This window comes from Salmo trutta, chromosome 8, assembly GCF_901001165.1.
Source record: "Salmo trutta chromosome 8, fSalTru1.1, whole genome shotgun sequence".
NCBI lineage: Eukaryota > Metazoa > Chordata > Actinopteri > Salmoniformes > Salmonidae > Salmo > Salmo trutta.
The window spans coordinates 42,302,359-42,321,933 of record NC_042964.1 but is presented as its reverse complement, the minus strand read 5'-3'; the positions used below and the strand labels follow the sequence as shown (position 1 = coordinate 42,321,933).

The window sequence follows — 19,575 nt, the reverse complement described above, 5'->3', positions numbered from 1 at the left end:
ACTAGATTTACCAATGGCAACATAAGCATTTGGATATTGATCCCATTAAAGCATGTCAGATAATTCACAAAAAGCACACCCACCTTTGTACAGTATTTGACTGTTTATATGGAATTACCAGTCTCTGTGAGGAGAGAAGAGAGAGGTTAGCATTGGTAATGTTACTATGAATACCACTTGAGCTCGTGTACTTGTAGTAACACAGACACACCAGTGGGTGGCAGTAGTGAGGAAAAGTCACCAATTACCAAGTAAGGTAATGACATCCTTATCTAAATGGCTCAGAGACCTCCTTTATAAACATAGTTAATCAGTGGACTGACGCCTACGTTACTGCAACAGAACAATTAATCACTTTGCCAAAATGAGACTCAGTCACTCTCCCTCTCTCTCGTCTTATAGCTGATAATGTGAAGTCAGACATCTTGAAACCCTATAACATTGATAATTGAGGGCGTCTCAGGTTTTGGAAGCAGAGCCTACTAGACTTAATTTGAATGTGTGTCCAATTGAGACTCTCTCTCCTCCTGTCCCACAGCTGATAATGGCATCCTCCCTCTGTTCCATGGCATTATCCTGCACCAACAGGCAGCCCTAGCTGATTAGCTCATGTGATTCATTTAGACAGGCTGATTGCCAAGCTGTGTAAACAGCCATTAGTAATTCATGACTCCGTAAATTCTCTCCCTTTTTCTTCCATCTTATTTTCTACATTTCCCTCTCCATTTCTTTTCATCTCTTTTTTCTTTTCCTTTCCCCCCTTCTTGTCGTTTTAGCCATTCTCTTTGACTCTGCCATCTTGTTTTCTTATCTTCCTCTCATTCTCACACTTTCTCTCTCTCTCTCTCTGACTCACCAATTCCCAATCCCATTGGTAATAACAGTAAGCAGGTGTTATGTGAGAAGCAGTTAAAATATGTTAATTGGTTGAGGCTCGGGTGTGTGACATTATGCTGAAAATACTTGCATAAAAAGGGACGGAATATGATTATCTACCATATGGGATGTGGGGTTTTGACAGCAGGGTACAGTTGTTACATACACACCCACCCCATGCTATGGGCTTTGGAGGAGGGGGTTGATGAGAAGTGTGTATTTATTAGCCTAAATACATTAAAGCCCAAGATATGGAGGAGAGGGGGCTCAGACTTCAGTTACAGAGGTTCTGTTCTTCTGTACAACAGTGTTCTTCACTCCTGGTCCCGGCGAGCCAAAGGGTGTGCAGGTGTTTGGTCCAGCCCAGCACTAACATATCAGTACAGTGCTGCCCTTCAGAGACAGGTAGACACCCTGTGGGTCCCCAGGAGCAGGTTTGAAGAGCATTGCTCTATGACCTTACACAGACCTGAACTATCACACATATCACTTTGTGAGACAGCCTCTGTATGGCATGTTCATATGAGGAAAGTCCACAGCTCGTATTCACAAAGCATCTCAGGGTAGGAGTACTGATCTAGAATCAGGTCCCCCCCTGTCCATGTAATCTTATTCATAATGACCTAAAATCACAAACTGATCTTAGATTAAGTGTTGTCCTTACTATCCAGCAGCTCATCAGCCATCAGCCCATCCTGACGGTTTCCCAGGACGAAGGCCAGGAAGGAGAGTATCAGGGCGTCCATGATGCCCATGATAGCCAGGATGTAGGCCCAGCGCACGGAGCACGCTCCCAGGGTGTACTTGTCTGTCTGCTCCCCACACATCCTCTTCACTTCGTCACTGTCCCAGCCGTCTGGGTAGATCATACAGCCCAGAATCAGGCACGTACCTGGGATAGGAGGGAGGGAGGGATGGGGGGATGGAGAGACAGAGGGAGGGAGAAAAGAAGAAGTGGGAGATTACAGAAAAGAGAGAATACAGGAGAAACACAGAAAGATGGAGGGAGAGAGAAAGAGATAGTGTTAGCTTAACCCATACCATATCTATGCAGCATTCTAAACTCATCACCCTCCCCCTGTAGTCTGTCCTCCATCCCTCCCGCTGTAGTCTCTCCCCCATCCCTCCCCCTGTAGTCTCTCCCCCATCCCTCCCCCTGTAGTCTCTCCCCCATCCCTCCCCCTGTAGTCTCTCCCCCATCCCTCCCCCTGTAGTCTCTCCCCCATCCCTCCCCCTGTAGTCTCTCCTCCATCCCTCCCCCTGTAGTCTCTCCTCCATCCCTCCCCCGTAGTCTCTCCTCCATTCCTCCCCCTGTAGTCTCTCCCCCTTCTCCTCCTGTAGTCTCTCCCCCCTCCTCCCCCTGTAGTCTCTCTTCCCCCTGTAGTCTCTCTTCCCCCTGTAGTCTCTCCTCCCCTCCCTGTAGTCTCTCCTCCCCTCCCTGTAGTCTCTCCTCCCCTCCCTGTAGTCTCTCCTCCCCTCCTCCCCCTGTAGTCTCTCCTCCCCTCCCTGTAGTTTCTCCTCCATTCCTCCCCCTATAGTCTCTCCTCCCCTCCTCCCCCTGTAGTCTCTCCTCCATCCCTCCCCCTGTAGTCTCTCCTCCATCCTCCCACTGTAGTCTCTCTTCCATCCCTCCCCCTGTAGTCTCTCCTCCCCCTGTAGTCTCTTCCCCCCTTCCTCCCCCTGTAGTCTCTCCTCCATCCCTCCCCCTGTAGTCTCTCCTCCACCCTGTAGTCCCCCTCTCACCCTCTCCCTGTACTCTCCTCTCCTCCTCCTGTAATTCCTCCTCCCCCTGTAATCTCTCCTCCTCTCCTCCTCCCCTCCTGTAGTCCCTCCTGTTCCCCCTGTAGTCTCTCCTGTTCCCCCTGTAGTCTCTCCTGTTCCCCTACTCCTGTAATCTCTCCTCTCCTCTGTTCACTAGCTGATTGATTCCCTCTCCTGATCACTGTCAGAGTGACCACTGCAGCTCCCCATGGACACAAACAGTACACCCACTCCAGCCAGAGACTCTGGGACTGTCTTCAATTAACTTGTTCAGAGTGTGTGACAATAACACAGAGACGTCAGTGCAGGCTGTGGTAACAGATCAATAAGAGTATTGTCAGAGGATATCTAGCAGTCCCACACAGTCACAGCAGCAGAGTCCGTATTAGAGGCATTTGTGTGTGTTAACAGTCGTGGAAGGGCACATTGCTGTCAGAGGCTAAGCTAAAAAGACAGCGAGCGAGTACAGAGAGACAAGTAGATCGATTTAAGACACAATCTCAGGAAATGAAAGAGCAGCCCTCTCTTTCTCTCCATCCCTCCCTCTTTCTTTTCTTCCTCCCTCCCTCTCATTCACTCACAGAACCTCAGGAAATGATAGAGCATCACAGCAGGAATATTGGTGACCTGTTGCCACAAGAAAAGAGCAACCAGTGAAAAACAAACACCATTGTGAATACAACCCATATTTATGTTTATTTATTTTCCACTTTGTACTTTTACTATTTGCACATCGTTACAACACTGTATATAGACATAACATGATATTTGAAATGTGTCTATTCCGTTGAAACTTTTGCGAGTGTAATATTTACTGTTCATTTTTTATTATCTATGTCACCTGCTTTGGCAATGTTAACATATGTTTCCCATGCCAATAAAGCCCTTCGAATTGAAAGGGGCGGAGAGGAACTGGAGAAAGTGAGAAAGAAACACAAATCAAATCAAATGTTATTGGTCACATACGCATGGTTAGCAGATGTCATTGCGAGTGTAGTGAAATGCTTGTGCTTCTAGATCCGACAGCGCAGCAGTATCTAACAGGTAATATCAACAATTCCACAACAAAACCTAATACACACAATCTAGTAAAGGAATTGGATAAGAATATAAAAATATATGGATGAGTAGTGACAGAGCGGCTAAGATGCAATAGATAGTGAAGGTTACAGTATACATTATATACATATGAAATGAGTAATGCGAAATACTAAGAATAGTGGCATTATTAAAATGACTACTGTTCCATTTATTGAAGTGGCCAATGATATCAAGTCTGTAGGTAGGCAGCCGCCTCTCTGTGCTGGTGATGGCTGTTTAACAATCTGATGGCCTCTAGATAGAAGCTGTTTAACAATCTCTCTGTACCAGATTTGATGCACCTGTACTGACCTCGCCTTCTGGATGGTAGCGGGGTGAACAGGAAGTGGCTCGGGTGGTTATTGTCCTTGATTATCTTTTTTGCCTTCCTGTGACATCGGGTTCTGTAGGTGTCCTGGAGGGCAGGTAGTTTGACCCCGGTGATGCATTGTGCAGACCGCACCACCCTCTGGAGAGCCCTACAGTTGTGGGCAGTGCAGTGTTTCCCCACTGTGTTTCTGTTTTCTCCTAATATGTGGTTTCCTGTTAGCCTGGAGTTAAACAGGACATGTGGTTTCCTGTTAGCCTGGAGTTAAACAGGACATGTGGTTTCCTGTTAGCCTGGAGTTAAACAGGACATGTGGTTTCCTGTTAGCCTGGAGTTAAACAGGACATGTGGTTTCCTGTTAGTCTGGAGTTGAACAGGACATGATGATATGGATCAGAATTGTGGTAATAATGACACAAACAGTGCTAACTGGTCTGTAATAATGCACACGGATGTTAAAGCATGTAATAGCTCTAATCTAATCCCACACCCTCTACACCAGGGGTCCCCAATTACATTCAGCCACGGGACGATTTTTTCTTGAGTGGATGGTCAGAAACACAATTAAAAATAATTTGTACTCTGCAAATTGACCGCAAGTAGCCCAAACCGATAGTATTTGACAACAACATAATAATTTCAAACCTTAAATACATTGGGATATGATCACATATGCCTCTCTATTTATGAATCATTGTGAGCGTTAGCGCCGTGTCAGACTCCGGCACTGATGATCCACATTGCTAAGCACTGTTCTCGGATCTGAGGATGGGACACCTATGAGTTTCTCTAGTTTTCAACGTTGATCTTGTTTATAGCTGCTGTGTGTGAGAGAGCGTTGGATTCTAACTCTGAACTCATCATAAATAATAAAAACATAATTTACCCGTTCACTTCCTCTTGCAGTGAGCCAGGGAAGAGGAGAGAGGAGAGAGCATGGAACCTACAGATGTAGGATCTCAATTTGATCACTTTTGTTATCAATTTTCTGCACCACAAGAAATGCAGATGAGCCTCGTGATTTACAAAAGTCCCTGAAAACCCACACATTTATATTAACAGTATTGCACTTTTCATGTAGCCTACTTTTGGCCAGCTAATAGCCTAACCAGCGAGGAGGCAACATCAAAATGTTCAAATCCTGTTGTTGCAGGATTATTTTACTGTGACAATATGGGTTAAGATCCTACATCTGTAATGAACAAGGAGCCTAAAGTTTAAGTCTCAGGCAAACATTGAATAAGTCAATTAATGAGCCATTGACAATTAATGAGCCACTGACGCCACCATGGGGCACTCTGTTCACAACGTTGACATCAGCAAACATCTCGCCCATACGTCGCCATACACGTGGTCTGCGGTTGTGAGGCCGGTTGGACGTACTGCCAAATTCTCTAAAACGATGTTGGAGGCGGCTTATGGTAAAGAATTGAACATTAAATTCTCTGGAAACTGCTCTGATGGACATTCCTGCAGTCAGTATGCCAATTGCATGCTCACTCAAAACATATATGGCATTGTGTTGTGTGACAAAACTGCACATTTTAGAGTGGCTTTTCATTGTCCCCAGCACAAGTTGCACCTGTGTAATGACCATGCTGTTTAATCAGCTTCTTGATATGCCACACCTGTCAGGTGGATGGATTATCTTGACAAAGGAGAAATGTTAACAAATGTAAACAAATATGTGCACAACATTTGAGAGAAATGAGCTTTTTGTGAGTATTGGACTTTTCGGGGATCTTTTATTTCAGCACATGAAACATGAGACCAAAACTTTACATGCTGTGTTTATATTTTTGTTCAGTGTACAGTCGTGGCCAAAAGATTTGAAAATTACAAATATTAATTTTCACAGTCTGCTGCCTCATTTTGTATGACGGCAATTTGCATATACTCCAGAATGTTATGAAGAGTGATCAGATGAATTGTGATTAATTGCAAAGTCCCTCTTTGCCATGCAAATGAACTAAATCCCCAAAAACATTTCCACTGCATTTCAGCCCTGCCACAAAACGACCAGCTGACATCATGTCAGTGAATCTCTCGTTAACACAGGTGTGAGGACAAGGCTGGAAATCACTCTGTCATGCTGATTGAGTTTGAATAACAGACTGGAAGCTTCAAAAGGAGGGTGGTGCTTGGAATCATTGTTCTTCCTCTGTCAACCATGGTTACCTGCAAGGAAACACATGCCGTCATCATTGCTTTCCACAAAAAGGGCTTCACAGGCAAGGATATTGCTGCTTCAGGGTGCCCAAGAAAGTCCAGCAAGCGCCAGGACTGTCTCCTAAAGTTGATTCAGCTGCGGGATTGGGGCACCACCAGTACAGAGCTTGCTCAGGAATGGTAGCAGGCAGGTGTGAGTGCATCTGCACGCACAGTGAGGCGAAGAATTTTGGAGGATGGCCTGGTGTCAAGAAGGGCAGCAAAGAAGCCCCTTCTCTCCAGGAAAAACATCAGGGACAGACTGATATTCTGCAAAAAGTACAGGGATTGGACTGCTGAGGACTGGGGTAAAGTCATTTTCTCTGATGAATCCCCTTTGTTTGGGGCATCCGGAAAAAAGCTTGTCCGGAGAAGACAAGGTGAGCGGTACCATCAGTCCTGTGTTATGCCAACAGTAAAGCATCCTGAGACCATTCATGTGTGAGGTTGCTTCTCAGCCAAGGGAGTGGGCTCACTCACAATTTTGCCTAAGAACACAGCCATGAATAAAGAATGGTACCAACACATCCTCTGAGAGCAACTTCTCCCAACCATCCAGGAACTGTTTGGTGACGAACAATGCGTTTTCCAGCATGATGGAGCAACTTGCCATAAGGCAAAAGTGATAACTAAGTGGCTCGGGGAACAAAACATCTATACTTTGGGTCCATGGCCAGGAAACTCCCCAGAACTTATTCCCATTGTGAACTTGTGGTCAATCCTCAAGAGGCGGGTCGACAAACAAAAACCCACAAATTCTGACAAACTCCAAGCATTGATTATGCAAGAATGGGCTGCCATCAGTCAGGATGTGGCCCAGAAGTTAATTGACAGCATGCCAGGGCGGATTGCAGAGGTCATGAAAAAGAAGGGTCAACACTGCAAATATTGGCTCTTTGCAGTAACTTCAAGTAATTGTCAATAAAAGCCTTTTTGACACTTATGAAATGCTTGTAATTATACTTCAGTATTCCACATTAACATCTGACAAAAATATCTAAAGACACTGAAGCAGCAAACTTTGTGGAAATTAATATTTGTGTCATTCTCAAAACTTTTGGCCACAACTAGTAACCAAAAAAGTGTTAAACAAATCAAAATATATTTTAGATTCTTCAAAGTAGCCACCCTTTGCCTTGATGACGGCTTTGCACACTCTTGGCACTCACAACCAGCTTCACCTGGAATGTGGAAAATAATGTGTGTCATTCTCAAAACTTTTGGCCACGACTGTATATCCTTCTCCATCTCCCCCTTCTCTAGATCTTTCCCTCCTCTCTACTCCCTGCCTTTCCTCTCTCTCCCATCTTTCTCTCTCGTCATCCTCTCTCTTTCTCTCCCCCCTCTCATGTGTTGCCAGCATCGAATGTGGATCTAGTGTTCGTCTGCCGATCTTTCTGCATATCCCAGCTCTCCCTGTTCACCGTATAATATATATCTTGCCTCTGCTTTGAGGTTAGATAGCAAGAGAACATGCCATTACCACATATTGCATACTATGTTTTTAGGTAGTTTCTGAAGATTCTCTAACCTTCTCTCATTGAAAGTTAAGAGTCTGTCCTTGTTCACTCTAACTCCCCTTCCATCTTTTTTTTTTAAACCTCTTTCTGTCTCTGTCTCTCTCTGTTCTTCTTCTCCCAGCTGACAGCTGTTGGCAGGGTAGAGGCCTGGGGGGAAATCAGGGAGTGGAGGAGTCAGAGTCTGGACCTTTCAGTCCTCTCACTCCTCGTCTCCATCCTCCAGCCAACTGTTGCTTCTTCTCCATCCTCCCTCCAACTGTTTCTGCTTCTCCATCCTCCCTCCAACTGTTGCTGCTTCTCCTCAACACAGACAGACAGATTACAGTCCCAGTTCTCCGCCCTTTCACTCCACGGCTGCTTAATGTCTTGATTGAGGCTGGCTGGTTGATTGTGATTGAGGCTGGCTGGTTGGTTGTGATTGAGACTGGCTGGTTGGTTGTGATTGAGGCTGTTGTCGTGTCTTTGGCTATGCCGGATTAAGTGATATGACATGCTAACTTATAAAATGATTTCTCTGTAATTAATATTACCTGATTAAGCTAATCATGTAAATGTAATTAACTAGAAAGTCGGGGCACCACGGAAGAACGTTTATAGAGCTGTTATCTTCCGAATAAACTCTTAAAATACTTAGTAATATTTTACATCGATAGCAGTCAATATTAACCCTTAACTTATTTTCAGTCTCATAATGAAAGTTGTAAATTCTTGGTTATCTTCACGAACCCTGGCTAACAAGTTGAATCAGCAATACAAAATTGGGTTTAATTATTTATTTACTAAATATCTAACTAATCACACAGAATTACAAATAGACAGAATACATATGATGTCATACAGAATTCACCCCTGGTGGATGGAACCTGTATGAAAGCTGGTTACACAAAGGAAAGGGGGTTGGGCTTGAATGAAAGAGCGGGAAGATTTAGGAACAGAGAAACAGCAGCTATGCTATCGTAAATACATTATCTTATGCATTCTAAATTACCGCCCATTTGGAAAAGGAAAATGCAATAAATATTTACTCTGAGCTGCGCTTCGGTAGATTGGTCGTAGATGCTGGCCGGGTTGGCCAACAGATCTTCCTGTAGTGGAAGAATGTCAAAGGTGGTAAATTGGATACGTGGTGGTATCTTCGTCTGGTTGTTAGACTGGATCCGTCGTCCGTCCTTTCCTAGCCCACGTTAGCAGCGGCTAACTCAACGGCTAGGAAGTATCACTTCTGTAGTGAATAAGCTCAAAGTTCATACCAGTTCATACCATAGCTCACGCCGAGGTTGGCTTAGTTCTGTCCTTGATATGTGTCCTTCTAACGTAGAGGCTGCAGACCTCCCGTACTGGAACTGGTGAATGTCTTTTCGTCAAAGGCTTATATAGTGGAGAGGGGGGAAGGAGGTGTTTCATCGTTTATAACCCCTGTCTCTTCAAAGGGTTGGCCACTGATCGAGCAGGGCACTTTCCTTATGAAAACCCAATTCTCTCATTTGGAAGCTAAAATTACATTTAATCTCCTAACAAACAATTTCAATATCAAACATTTCAATTGCATAACAATTCCATGTGACTCTGATAACTAGAGGGTGTATACTTTCTCAGATACAGTTTATGTCGTCCTGTCATCAATCATAATGTCTCAGATAACAATGAACCTGACATACATACTCATTACGTTATCAAGCATATTTCCAACTGGTTTTATTATGTAAATATGGTTCCTTTCCCCATTTGTTTGATGTTCCCAGACTCTCTATATTTAACAGGACAGCAGTCCTTCAGTAGGGTCAGTAAGAGAGGGGAAGGGAGAAAGGTATTTATGGGGGGGGTCATAAACCTTACCCACAGGCCAACGTCATGACACTGTGTTTGTGCATGTAGGTTCTTTCAGTGCGAAGGTGAACCATGCTAAATGCATATATAGACGGTGTAAATTGGGGCAGAGACAGATGAAAACTGGGTGCTCTCCTCTCCCCCCTTTCTCTCTCTCACACTTTTCCCCTCCCCTCTCAATCCTCCCATAGTGCTGCTGGTCAGAGGGTCAGTGTGTTCAGGCTGGGGGTAATGTGGGGATGTAGGCTGTGTGACATGGATGCTGTGCCGTCGGCTGCATATGGCCAGGCTCATCAGCTCATGAAATGAACAAATGCAAACACCCATGTGCACGCACACACACAGCCAATACAGCACCGCATATTAACTGTACAAATAGAGCAGTCAATGTGATTACAGCCAAAGAGATTCATTTTAGACCATTGAATTGTAATGCTAGCAGGGAGCTGTCCAATCAAGAGGTGCTGAAACCCCCCACTGGAGACCTGCTGCATTCACTCAACTGGTTTACATGAGCTGCTCTGTGGTTTGGATTAGAGTGCATTCTTTCCCCTCATCTCTGTATGCAGCCAACACACTCTGGCAGACTATAGCATTGGCATGCTTCTTTTTCTCTCTCCCTCCACGACAACTTGTTTCACTTGCCATTGGGGCCGACAAGGATTTTACAAGGAGGCAGACAGAGAAGGAGAGGGGGAGAGATAAAGGCAAAGGAATGAGATTAGAAAGAGAGAGGGAAAGAGCTGAGCACTCTCTCTATGGCTCAGGCGCAGAACGACATCAATTGTAGCTGTTGCTTCTCTACTGTGCACAGGTGGAGCAGGCAGACAGAGGTGTCACAGGCCGGCTTATAGCCTGTGGCAAAAATGAGGGGACATGAACAACAGGTATAGGCCAATCAAAAGGTTCTTTATTATAAACCAAAAAACGATTAACTTTAAACAAAGAAAAAAGGAATGAGGTGTGGAAATGTCATAATGTAGGGTGTACGTAAAGTGCATGGATGCATGAATCTGTGTGTGTGAATATGACTGAGTGGAAACTAAGTAAAACAACAAAGGAACAAACAAAACAGGATCATACCTGGAGGAGCAGAGAGAGAGAGAGAGAAGAGAGGTTAGTGAAGCAGTTTAATACCCTGAGCCCAGGTGGCTCTAATCACGCCAGCTCCAATCACTAACGACCCTCCTCTGCCTGCAGGAGGAACCGCCCCTGCACTGCAGAGGGGCCGTGACAGAGGCAAAGAGCATCATGTCAGGAACAAGCACTATGAGTTTATACAACGAGTGTCTGAACAGAGTAAGAGTTATATGAGGTGCCTGTTGTTTTCTCTCCTATGGAGAGAGGAGAGGAGGAAGGTGGAAATACATAGAGGGATAGAGGGAGGGCTTGCTGAATGGAAGTACCATCGGGAGGTTACAGGGTTAGAATCCCAATGCGTCCCATCTGACACATAAAGAGAGGAAAGGAAGTGTTCAACAAGCAAGACTAGTCCATCCTGTCCTTAATTGAGCCGCAATGGTGGTTCTTAATTAAACCAATAGATATGTTGCATTTGTTCTGCAATTCATTACTTTGACCTTTGAGTCTTTTCTACCCTGACTGGGAAAAAGTCCTATCCTATTCAAAGCAGAGAAATCTGCTTCTGTTCTCCATTCATAAAGCAGAGGAGTTTATGGATGGTCCTTGGAGGTCAGTGTGCCGTAAGAGTGATTGAGGATCAAATGAATAACATCATTCTGCAGCAAGCCGCCCACGTCTGTATCAGCCCCAGGCCCAGGCAAGATCACAGCAGTTATTGTATTATTAGCTATTCATAATAGCCAGGGGGGAATAAACAGTCGACCGAAACACAAGGTTCTACATGCCTTATTCCTAACAAATGTACAAGGGTATGTTATGACTCCTCTAACAGTATGACTCCTACTGTTATGACTCCTCGTGAAGAATATTTCAGATCATTTTGTTTTCAGATATTTTTTTTTCCGTCATAAAAAATGCAGAGCGTTATAGTATATGCCCTTTAGCAGATGATTTTATCCAAAGCGGTTCACAGTCGTGTGCATACACCTTTTTTTCCCGTATGGGTGGCCCCAGTGGGAATCTAACCCACAATCCTGATGTTTTTCCGTATGGGTGGCCCCAGTGGGAATCTAACCCACAATCCTGATGTTTTTCCGTATGGGTGGCCCCAGTGGGAATCTAACCCACAATCCTGATGTTTTTCCATATGGGTGGCCCCAGTGGGAATCTAACCCACAATCCTGATGTTTTCCCGTATGGGTGGCCCCAGTGGGAATCTAACCCACAATCCTGATGTTTTTCCGTATGGGTGGCCCCAGTGGGAATCTAACCCACAATCCTGATGTTTTTCCATATGGGTGGCCCCAGTGGGAATCTAACCCACAATCCTGATGTTTTCCCGTATGGGTGGCCCCAGTGGGAATCTAACCCACAATCCTGATGTTTTTCCGTATGGGTGGCCCCAGTGGGAATCTAACCCACAATCCTGATGTTTTTCCATATGGGTGGCCCCAGTGGGAATCTAACCCCCAATCCTGATGTTTTTCCCGTATAGGTGGCCCCAGTGGGAATCTAACCCACAATCCTGATGTTTTTCCCGTATGGGTGGCCCCAGTGGGAATCTAATCCACAATCCTGATGTTTTTCCCGTATAGGTGGCCCCAGTGGGAATCTAACCCACAATCCTGATGTTTTTCCCGTATAGGTGGCCCCAGTGGGAATCTAACCCACAATCCTGATGTTTTTCCTGTATGGGTGGCCCCAGTGGGAATCTAACCCACAATCCTGATGTTTTCCCGTATGGGTGGCCCCAGTGGGAATCTAACCCACAATCCTGATGTTTTCCCGTATGGGTGGCCCCAGTGGGAATCTAACCCACAATCCTGATGTTTTCCCGTATGGGTGGCCCCAGTGGGAATCTAACCCACAATCCTGATGTTTTTCCATATGGGTGGCCCCAGTGGGAATCTAACCCACAATCCTGATGTTTTTCCGTATGGGTGGCCCCAGTGGGAATCTAACCCACAATCCTGATGTTTTTCCGTATGGGTGGCCCCAGTGGGAATTTAACCCACAATCCTGATGTTGCAAGTGCTGTGCTCTATCAACTAGGGCACGCAAGACCATGCTCTTGTATTTGCAGGAATGATATCTTACATTACTTCATTTATATTTAAAAAAGGTCAGAAAAAAAGCTAAACTCATGTCATTACTGTCTCCCAAGGCAGCATAGTGTAGTTTATAGTAAAATGCAACAACAAAATGAGCCAGTCAACCCATTGTCAGACATAGCAATAGGAAAAAACGTCTGTCTTTTCATCACAACATAAATCACTATGATAATCCTCATAGGCATAAATATAGTTTTTCTGGTTTAAATCCCTCTATGAAAGTCCACTGACTGACCCCCTCTGGTTTAAATCCCTCTATGAAAGCCCACTGACTGACCCCCTCTGGTTTAAATCCCTCTATGAAAGCCCACTGACTGACCCCCTCTGGTTTAAATCCCTCTATGAAAGCCCACTGGCTGACCCCACTGGAAGCAATAGTTGACCAGGGAGAGTAAAAAAGCATTTCCACCAATCAGAAGTAGTCAGTAATTGCCACCAATGGTGTCTTCTCCGAACGATCTGTTTAGAGGTGGCAGAAGCATCGTCATCGTGACTGGCGGCCTGCTGTTAATCATGTGATCCGTACAGGAAGTGACATGTTATGTGCATGTGAGTGAAGCCAAAGATTGTTTATTATATTGACAAGATAGTCAAGTGACCACTAACAATGGAAATGCATGTCCTGAAAGATGGACTGCAGGCAAGATCAGGTGGGGCCATTCTAGCCAATGAGAGGACATATACGCGTGTGAACAAAAGGGATAGATAGAGGACTCATCTTTGTATCTGTGCCATTATAGCGTTTGTCACAGCATGGGCTTGTCACGTGTGCTCCCTCTCCGGTCTCTAGGTCATCAGGCTGCTCATTATCCCACACACCTGTCACCATCGTCACGCACACAAGGACCTCATGACACTCACCAGGACTCCAGCACCTCCTTGATTACTAATATATATATATATATGTCACTCCCCTTGGTTCCTTCCCCAGGCGTTGTTTCTGTTCCGGTGTCAGATCTGTGCGTTGTTCGTGTTTCTTATTTTGTATTATGTTGTGTTTATTTATTAAATCACTCACTCCCTGAACTTGCTATCTGACTCTCAGCGCACATTGTTACAGGGCTCCATTTTAAAGTAGTCCATTTTCTTCTTCTTCTTCTTCTTCTTCATTGGCTGATTGCTCCCAACGCATAGGAATCCCCACCCAGATGACTACTATAAAATGGTGGAATCCGTCAATGGCAATGTCCATGCTAAAACGGGTTATATCCATGATGAGTCCTCCATCTCTAGGACAACAGGCTCTGATATAAAGTGGCAGAAATGCCATGTGCGTCCACTTATATCAGTGCATTCATAACAACTTAACCATTACGAAACTTCTATTCGATCAAATAAGCCACACACAGCAAATCAGCAATAACAACTCTCTCAGGTAGTCGAGCGAGACACTTCCGTCAGTCAGTCAGACACTCAACCCTTCTCTCAGATATGACAAGCCCTTTATCATACTCATAAAGAGCTGTAGTATTACAGTAGCCTTACATATTGCACAGAGGACACTGTCTCCCATGAACCTCTAGGGCGGAAGAACAGAAGAGGTGATTGGGAACAGGTGTTCCAATTAATTACCGGCGGCTGCCAGCAGACCCGCCGAGTACCGAGCGTCTGCCAAGGAGGAGCCACAGTGACAAGAAATGCAGCCTCACAGGGAAAACAACATTTGTTGACGCACTGTGTAATCATAAATAAATAAAATAAATAAAATATATATATATATATTTTTTAAATCGACCTAATAATGTTTTGATGCGCTTCCATGAGAGGGAATGATTAGTAGTATAAGCTGAGTAGTAGTAATATAGTATCATAAATGAACAAGGCTTTTTGGATGGGACCCAGCTACAGACTGGGGACTGCTTACTGACTGCTGAATGAGCAGCAATAGAAAAGCTATTTCCTCCACTCTGATGGAGAGCTGCAAGCCTCCAAGACAATTCACCCACAGGGTTAGTTCCTCATTGCACCAATCAACCCAGGTGTCTCATCAATGCTTGATGTCTAACAAAAATCCTTTCCCTGAGTTTTTAGTTGAACAGAAAGAGACGGGCCCTAGCATAGCCTCATCATCTCCCCATTAGATTAGAAGAACTTCATCACTAGTCAGCGTGGATCCTTCCTTTCTTTCCCAAGTTCCTCAGATGTGGTGACAGGGTTGTGGAAGTGGAAGATGGCTAAGGCAGTTCAGGTGAATATTCTAGATGTCCTCGTTTCTTTTTTCCCCACCCGGCTCCGTTTGAAGTTGGCTGATGGGATTGTTTTAATATTCCTCTGATCTGGGCTGACGGAAGGGTACAATGTGATGTGATCCTCTCTCTACTGCTTGGAGATCAGTTTGGAAGTACCAAGCTGACTAATGATGGACTGAGAGAGGAGGGGATAGAGGGAGTGATCTTGCACAGTTACTTTACGAAACCGTCTCTGTTGTGCTGTAATCATGAAAATAGCATTCAGCTGAAGTGGGAAGAGAATGTTGAATGGGACACTGGAATACTGAAATAATTGTGGAATTTAAAAGTTCTTTATAAAGCTGAAAATGTCTACAGAGTGAGAGATGTGAGTGGCTAGTTTCCAAGCTAAATGATGGCCTGTCAGTGATTTTGTTGTCTGTGTAGGGGGGGCAGATTCATTGTGTCTCTCTGCCCACTCTGATCTTATGTCATGATGATCAACAAGAATGATCAGCAGGAGTTTGGTGAGCAGTGATCAATGGCAGAGCTTTATCAGAGGGAGGCTTTGATGCCAACTAGTGCCCATGGGGCGAGGGCAGCAGGGAACGACTTAAAGGGCAGACGGGTCGATATCCAGCTGGTTGCCATGGAGACTCACCAGCAGTGCCTTCCCAGCAGGAACCTCTGACCACTACACCAGTCTCCGCCCGCCGTGTCCGAGAGTTCCTGCCCATCTCACAGCAACAAGAGAGGGAGAGGCAGGAAGCGAGCGAGTAGTGTGCCGTTTCCATGGCAACCCAGGGGAGCGAGCGAGCCAAGCTCGGAAAGAATATTGACTGCAAAGCTGGCAGCGAACAACGGTGAAACAGTGCATCTCTCTCTCAGCTACGCATCCTCCGAGCAGTAACCCTCAAACAGGTCCATGTAAACTTAATGGGTTACAGCTAGATCAACACCGCAACACAAAAATAACTTAACTACAATGCTCAACCAGAAGCTGTAACATAGACGATCTCAGTAAAGAGAAGTATGGTGTTTGAACCCAGGGGAGATTGTATAATAAGTCACAAGTGCAGCAATGCACACAGAACGTGTCCTCATCCAGCCTCCCTGGAGTATCAACCACACGTTCCCCGAGACCAATATACTGCGCTAAGTTTATCAGATAACAACCTCTGCTGTTGTGCTGCTCGGCGAGTGCCGAAGCCATTTGATGTCCTCACAACACAGACCTCATTTGTACAAGTTTTGCCCACAGTCTTGGCAAGGCTCGCTTTGAAAGAAACACTCTGTCAACATCATTAGCTGTTTCTTTCACAGCGGGAACATTGTTCCTCAAAACCAGCTCAGCTCGGTACTACCAGTCCTTTAGATATCGCACCAATTAATAAAAATGTCTCGTCTTAAAGAGATCCAAATCCCTTTAAATATACACACTGGACCCATATTACAAACAATCGGTGCTAATTTCCCACTGGACACAGCCTTCAGTTCAACATCTAGTTTTGATTTACATTTGGTTGAGATGTCAACTAACGTAAATTTAACGTGAAATCAAAAAATGTCACTACGTCAGTGGTTTTAGGTTAAAAGTTGGTTGGAAAAAATATATGAAATGCCCTTACGTTAATGACTTTTTGCAAATCCAATCAGTTTTCCACATAGATTCGACGTCACTCCAATACTTTTTATTCATTGAAATGACATGGGAACAACATTGATTGAACCAGCTTTTGCCCAGTGGCTAGTTTCCCATTCACATGGCTGCACTTGCCTTCCTTCACTGAAATTACTGTTTGGGGCAATTCCCCAAGGGGTGTTAGTGCTTACTTAACAATGACAGGGTGCTCCAGGAAAAACATCCCTGCTGGTCGCTTATTAGACCCCTATGCCAGGTCCCGGTCTCTGTGGCTGGCTAACAATAGGCTGTCATGTTTCCCATCAACTCTGGGGTCAGCTGACCACCTACATCTTCACAGGCTGCTTCTCCCAGACGGGGAGAGACTTGGTGCTAGCTAGGGTAATACATGCTGGAGGCACGGCAACATGCCAGCCAAGCCCAGGAAAACCCAATCCATTATGATGCATTGATTGATGAGCAGATTAAAATGATGGGCGTCGAAGTGCTGGGAGATGATGAGGCAGCCATGTGAGGATAACATGGAGAATGAGATTGCCCTCAGGGCTTGGGTTTACGGTTGGAAGAGGTGGTCGAAACGATGACTGATTGATTAGTCATGGGTCAGGAGGAGCAGGGGAGGAAGAGAGAGACCGGATGAGTAGGATGAGACGTACACGCTCCAACACAGGGGACGGCTGCCCAGGTCCAGCACATCAAAGGATTTGCCCTATGTCCTCCTTCGATTGGTGCGGAAACTTAAAATGGATGCCGCAGGCGAGGACAGAAGAAATGAATAAAAAAGTTAAGTCTCTGAAAACTTTGGCAGGTACGAGACGAGTCACCACTGGCCACACAGTCAGATATCAAGCACACAGTCTCTTAAAGATGAGCAGTTTACAGGTGGTGGTGTTGTTGTTTTCTAGACCTGAGTAATTGGGCCAAGTAGTCTTACCCTCGCTGCATCTCATTCATTCACCATGAATCACCCAACAACAGAACCCAACAATGACAGCCAGGTGTCATAACCAGCCGGTTGGAGAGACTGATAATGACAGCCAGGTGTCATAACCAGCCGGTTGGAGAGACTGATAATGACAGCCAGGTGTCATAACCAGCCGGTTGGAGAGACTGATAATGACAGCCAGGTGTCATAACCAGCCGGTTGGAGAGACTGATAATGACAGCCAGGTGTCATAACCAGCCAGTTGGAGAGACTGATAATGACAGCCAGGTGTCATAACCAGCCGGTTGGAGAGACTGATAATGACAGCCAGGTGTCATAACCAGCCGGTTGGAGAGACTGATAATGACAGCCAGGTGTCATAACCAGCCGGTTGGAGAGACTGATAATGACAGCCAGGTGTCATAACCAGCCGGTTGGAGAGACTGATAATGACAGCCAGGTGTCATAACCAGCCGGTTGGAGAGACTGATAATGACAGCCAGGTGTCATAACCAGCCGGTTGGAGAGACTGATAATGACAGAAACAGGAACTGCGCAACAGTCTCTTAACAAAGCAAACTCAGACACACCAACATCACACACACACACACACACACACACACACGATGCTGCCGCTCTCTCGCTGCTTTTTTAATGGTTCACCATGCCCCTCCCTCTCTCCAGAAGAGGGGGATAAATCAAACCCCTGTCTCCTTTGCTTGGCTCTGGTGATCCAGAAGATAAACACAGTTTGGAAATCTATAAAGCCAACTCCTCTGAACGCTGGCTGGGACATAGAGACTGGAGGAGACGTGGGGGTCAATACATCTATAGCCTATCACTACTTAGACTACAACAACAATGTCTGGACTGATGGATCAAACAGTGATTTTATCTAACAGCTGGTCTCATGGAATAAAAGGTTGAGAGCAGAAGGTTTGGTGGTGAGAAGAGTTCACCATGCTGTATGCTAGACATGCTTGTCATAGTTTATCAACATGGCCAATACAAGTCAATGTTAATGGAGAGCTTCATAGCCCTCATTTTAGGGTGTTGAAGCCTCCTCAAGAATATCCAGCATAAGAAACAGACCTTGTTCACACCTGTTTTCATGTGTGTGTCTTGTGGTTTGTTTGTTGGCACATGTAGGCCAAGGTCAGAGTTTTTAACAATAATGATCTCATTTTCAATCATAACACAATCAAATCAAATCCCATTTTATTTGACACACGCGCCGAATACAACAGGTGCAGACCTTACAGTGAAATGCTTACTTACAAGCCCTTAACCAACAAAGCAGTTTTAAGAAAAAAAGTATTAAGAAAGTATTTACTAAAATAAACAAAAGTAAAAAAATAAATAAAATAACTAATAATTAAGGAGCAACAATAAAATAACAGTAGTCGAAGCTATATACAGGGGGCACCGGTTAGTCGAGGTAATTGAGGTAATATGTACATGTAGGTAGAGGTAAAGTGACTATGCATAGATAATAAACAGAGTAGCAGCAGTGTAAAAATTGGGGTGGGGGGGCAATGTAAATAGTCTGGGTAGCCATTTGAGTAGCTGTTCAAGAGTTTTATGGCTTGTGGGTAGAAGCTGTTAAGAAGCCTTTTGGACCTAGACTTGGCGCTCCGGTACCGCTTGCCATGCGGTTGCAGAGAAAACAGTATGACTAGGGTGGTTGTAGTCTTTGTCAATGTTTTGGGCCTTCCTCTGACACCGCCTGGTATAGAGGTCCTGGATGGCAGGAAGCTTGGCCCCAGTGATGTACTGGGCCGTACGCTCTACCCCCTGTAGTGCCTTGCAGTCGGAGGCCGAGCAGTTGCCGTACCAGGCGGTGATGCAACCAGTCAGAATGCTCTCGATGGTGCAGCTGTAGAACTTTTTGAGGATCTGAGGACCCATGTCAAATCTTTTCAGTCTCCTGAGAGGGAATAGCCATTGTCGTGCCCTCTTCACGAGTGTCTTGGTGTGTTTGGACCATGATAGTTTGTTGGTGATGTGGACACCAAGGAACTTGAAGCTCCCAACATGCTCCACTAC

At 45.2% G+C, this 19,575-nt stretch overlaps 1 protein-coding gene across 1 annotated transcript in view; it reads right to left on the bottom strand.

Moving 5' to 3' along the window:
* LOC115198996 (LHFPL tetraspan subfamily member 3 protein) overlaps positions 1-19,575 on the bottom strand; it is a 42,589-nt gene that overhangs the window by 1,625 nt on the left and 21,389 nt on the right. Inside the window, exons 2-3 of the mRNA XM_029761476.1 lie at positions 1,541-1,768; positions 84-124 (exon numbers count right to left, since the gene is read on the bottom strand). Coding sequence (XP_029617336.1) covers positions 105-124; positions 1,541-1,768 — 248 coding nt within the window. The 3' untranslated portion in view covers positions 84-104. The remainder of the gene's footprint in view (positions 1-83; positions 125-1,540; positions 1,769-19,575) is intronic.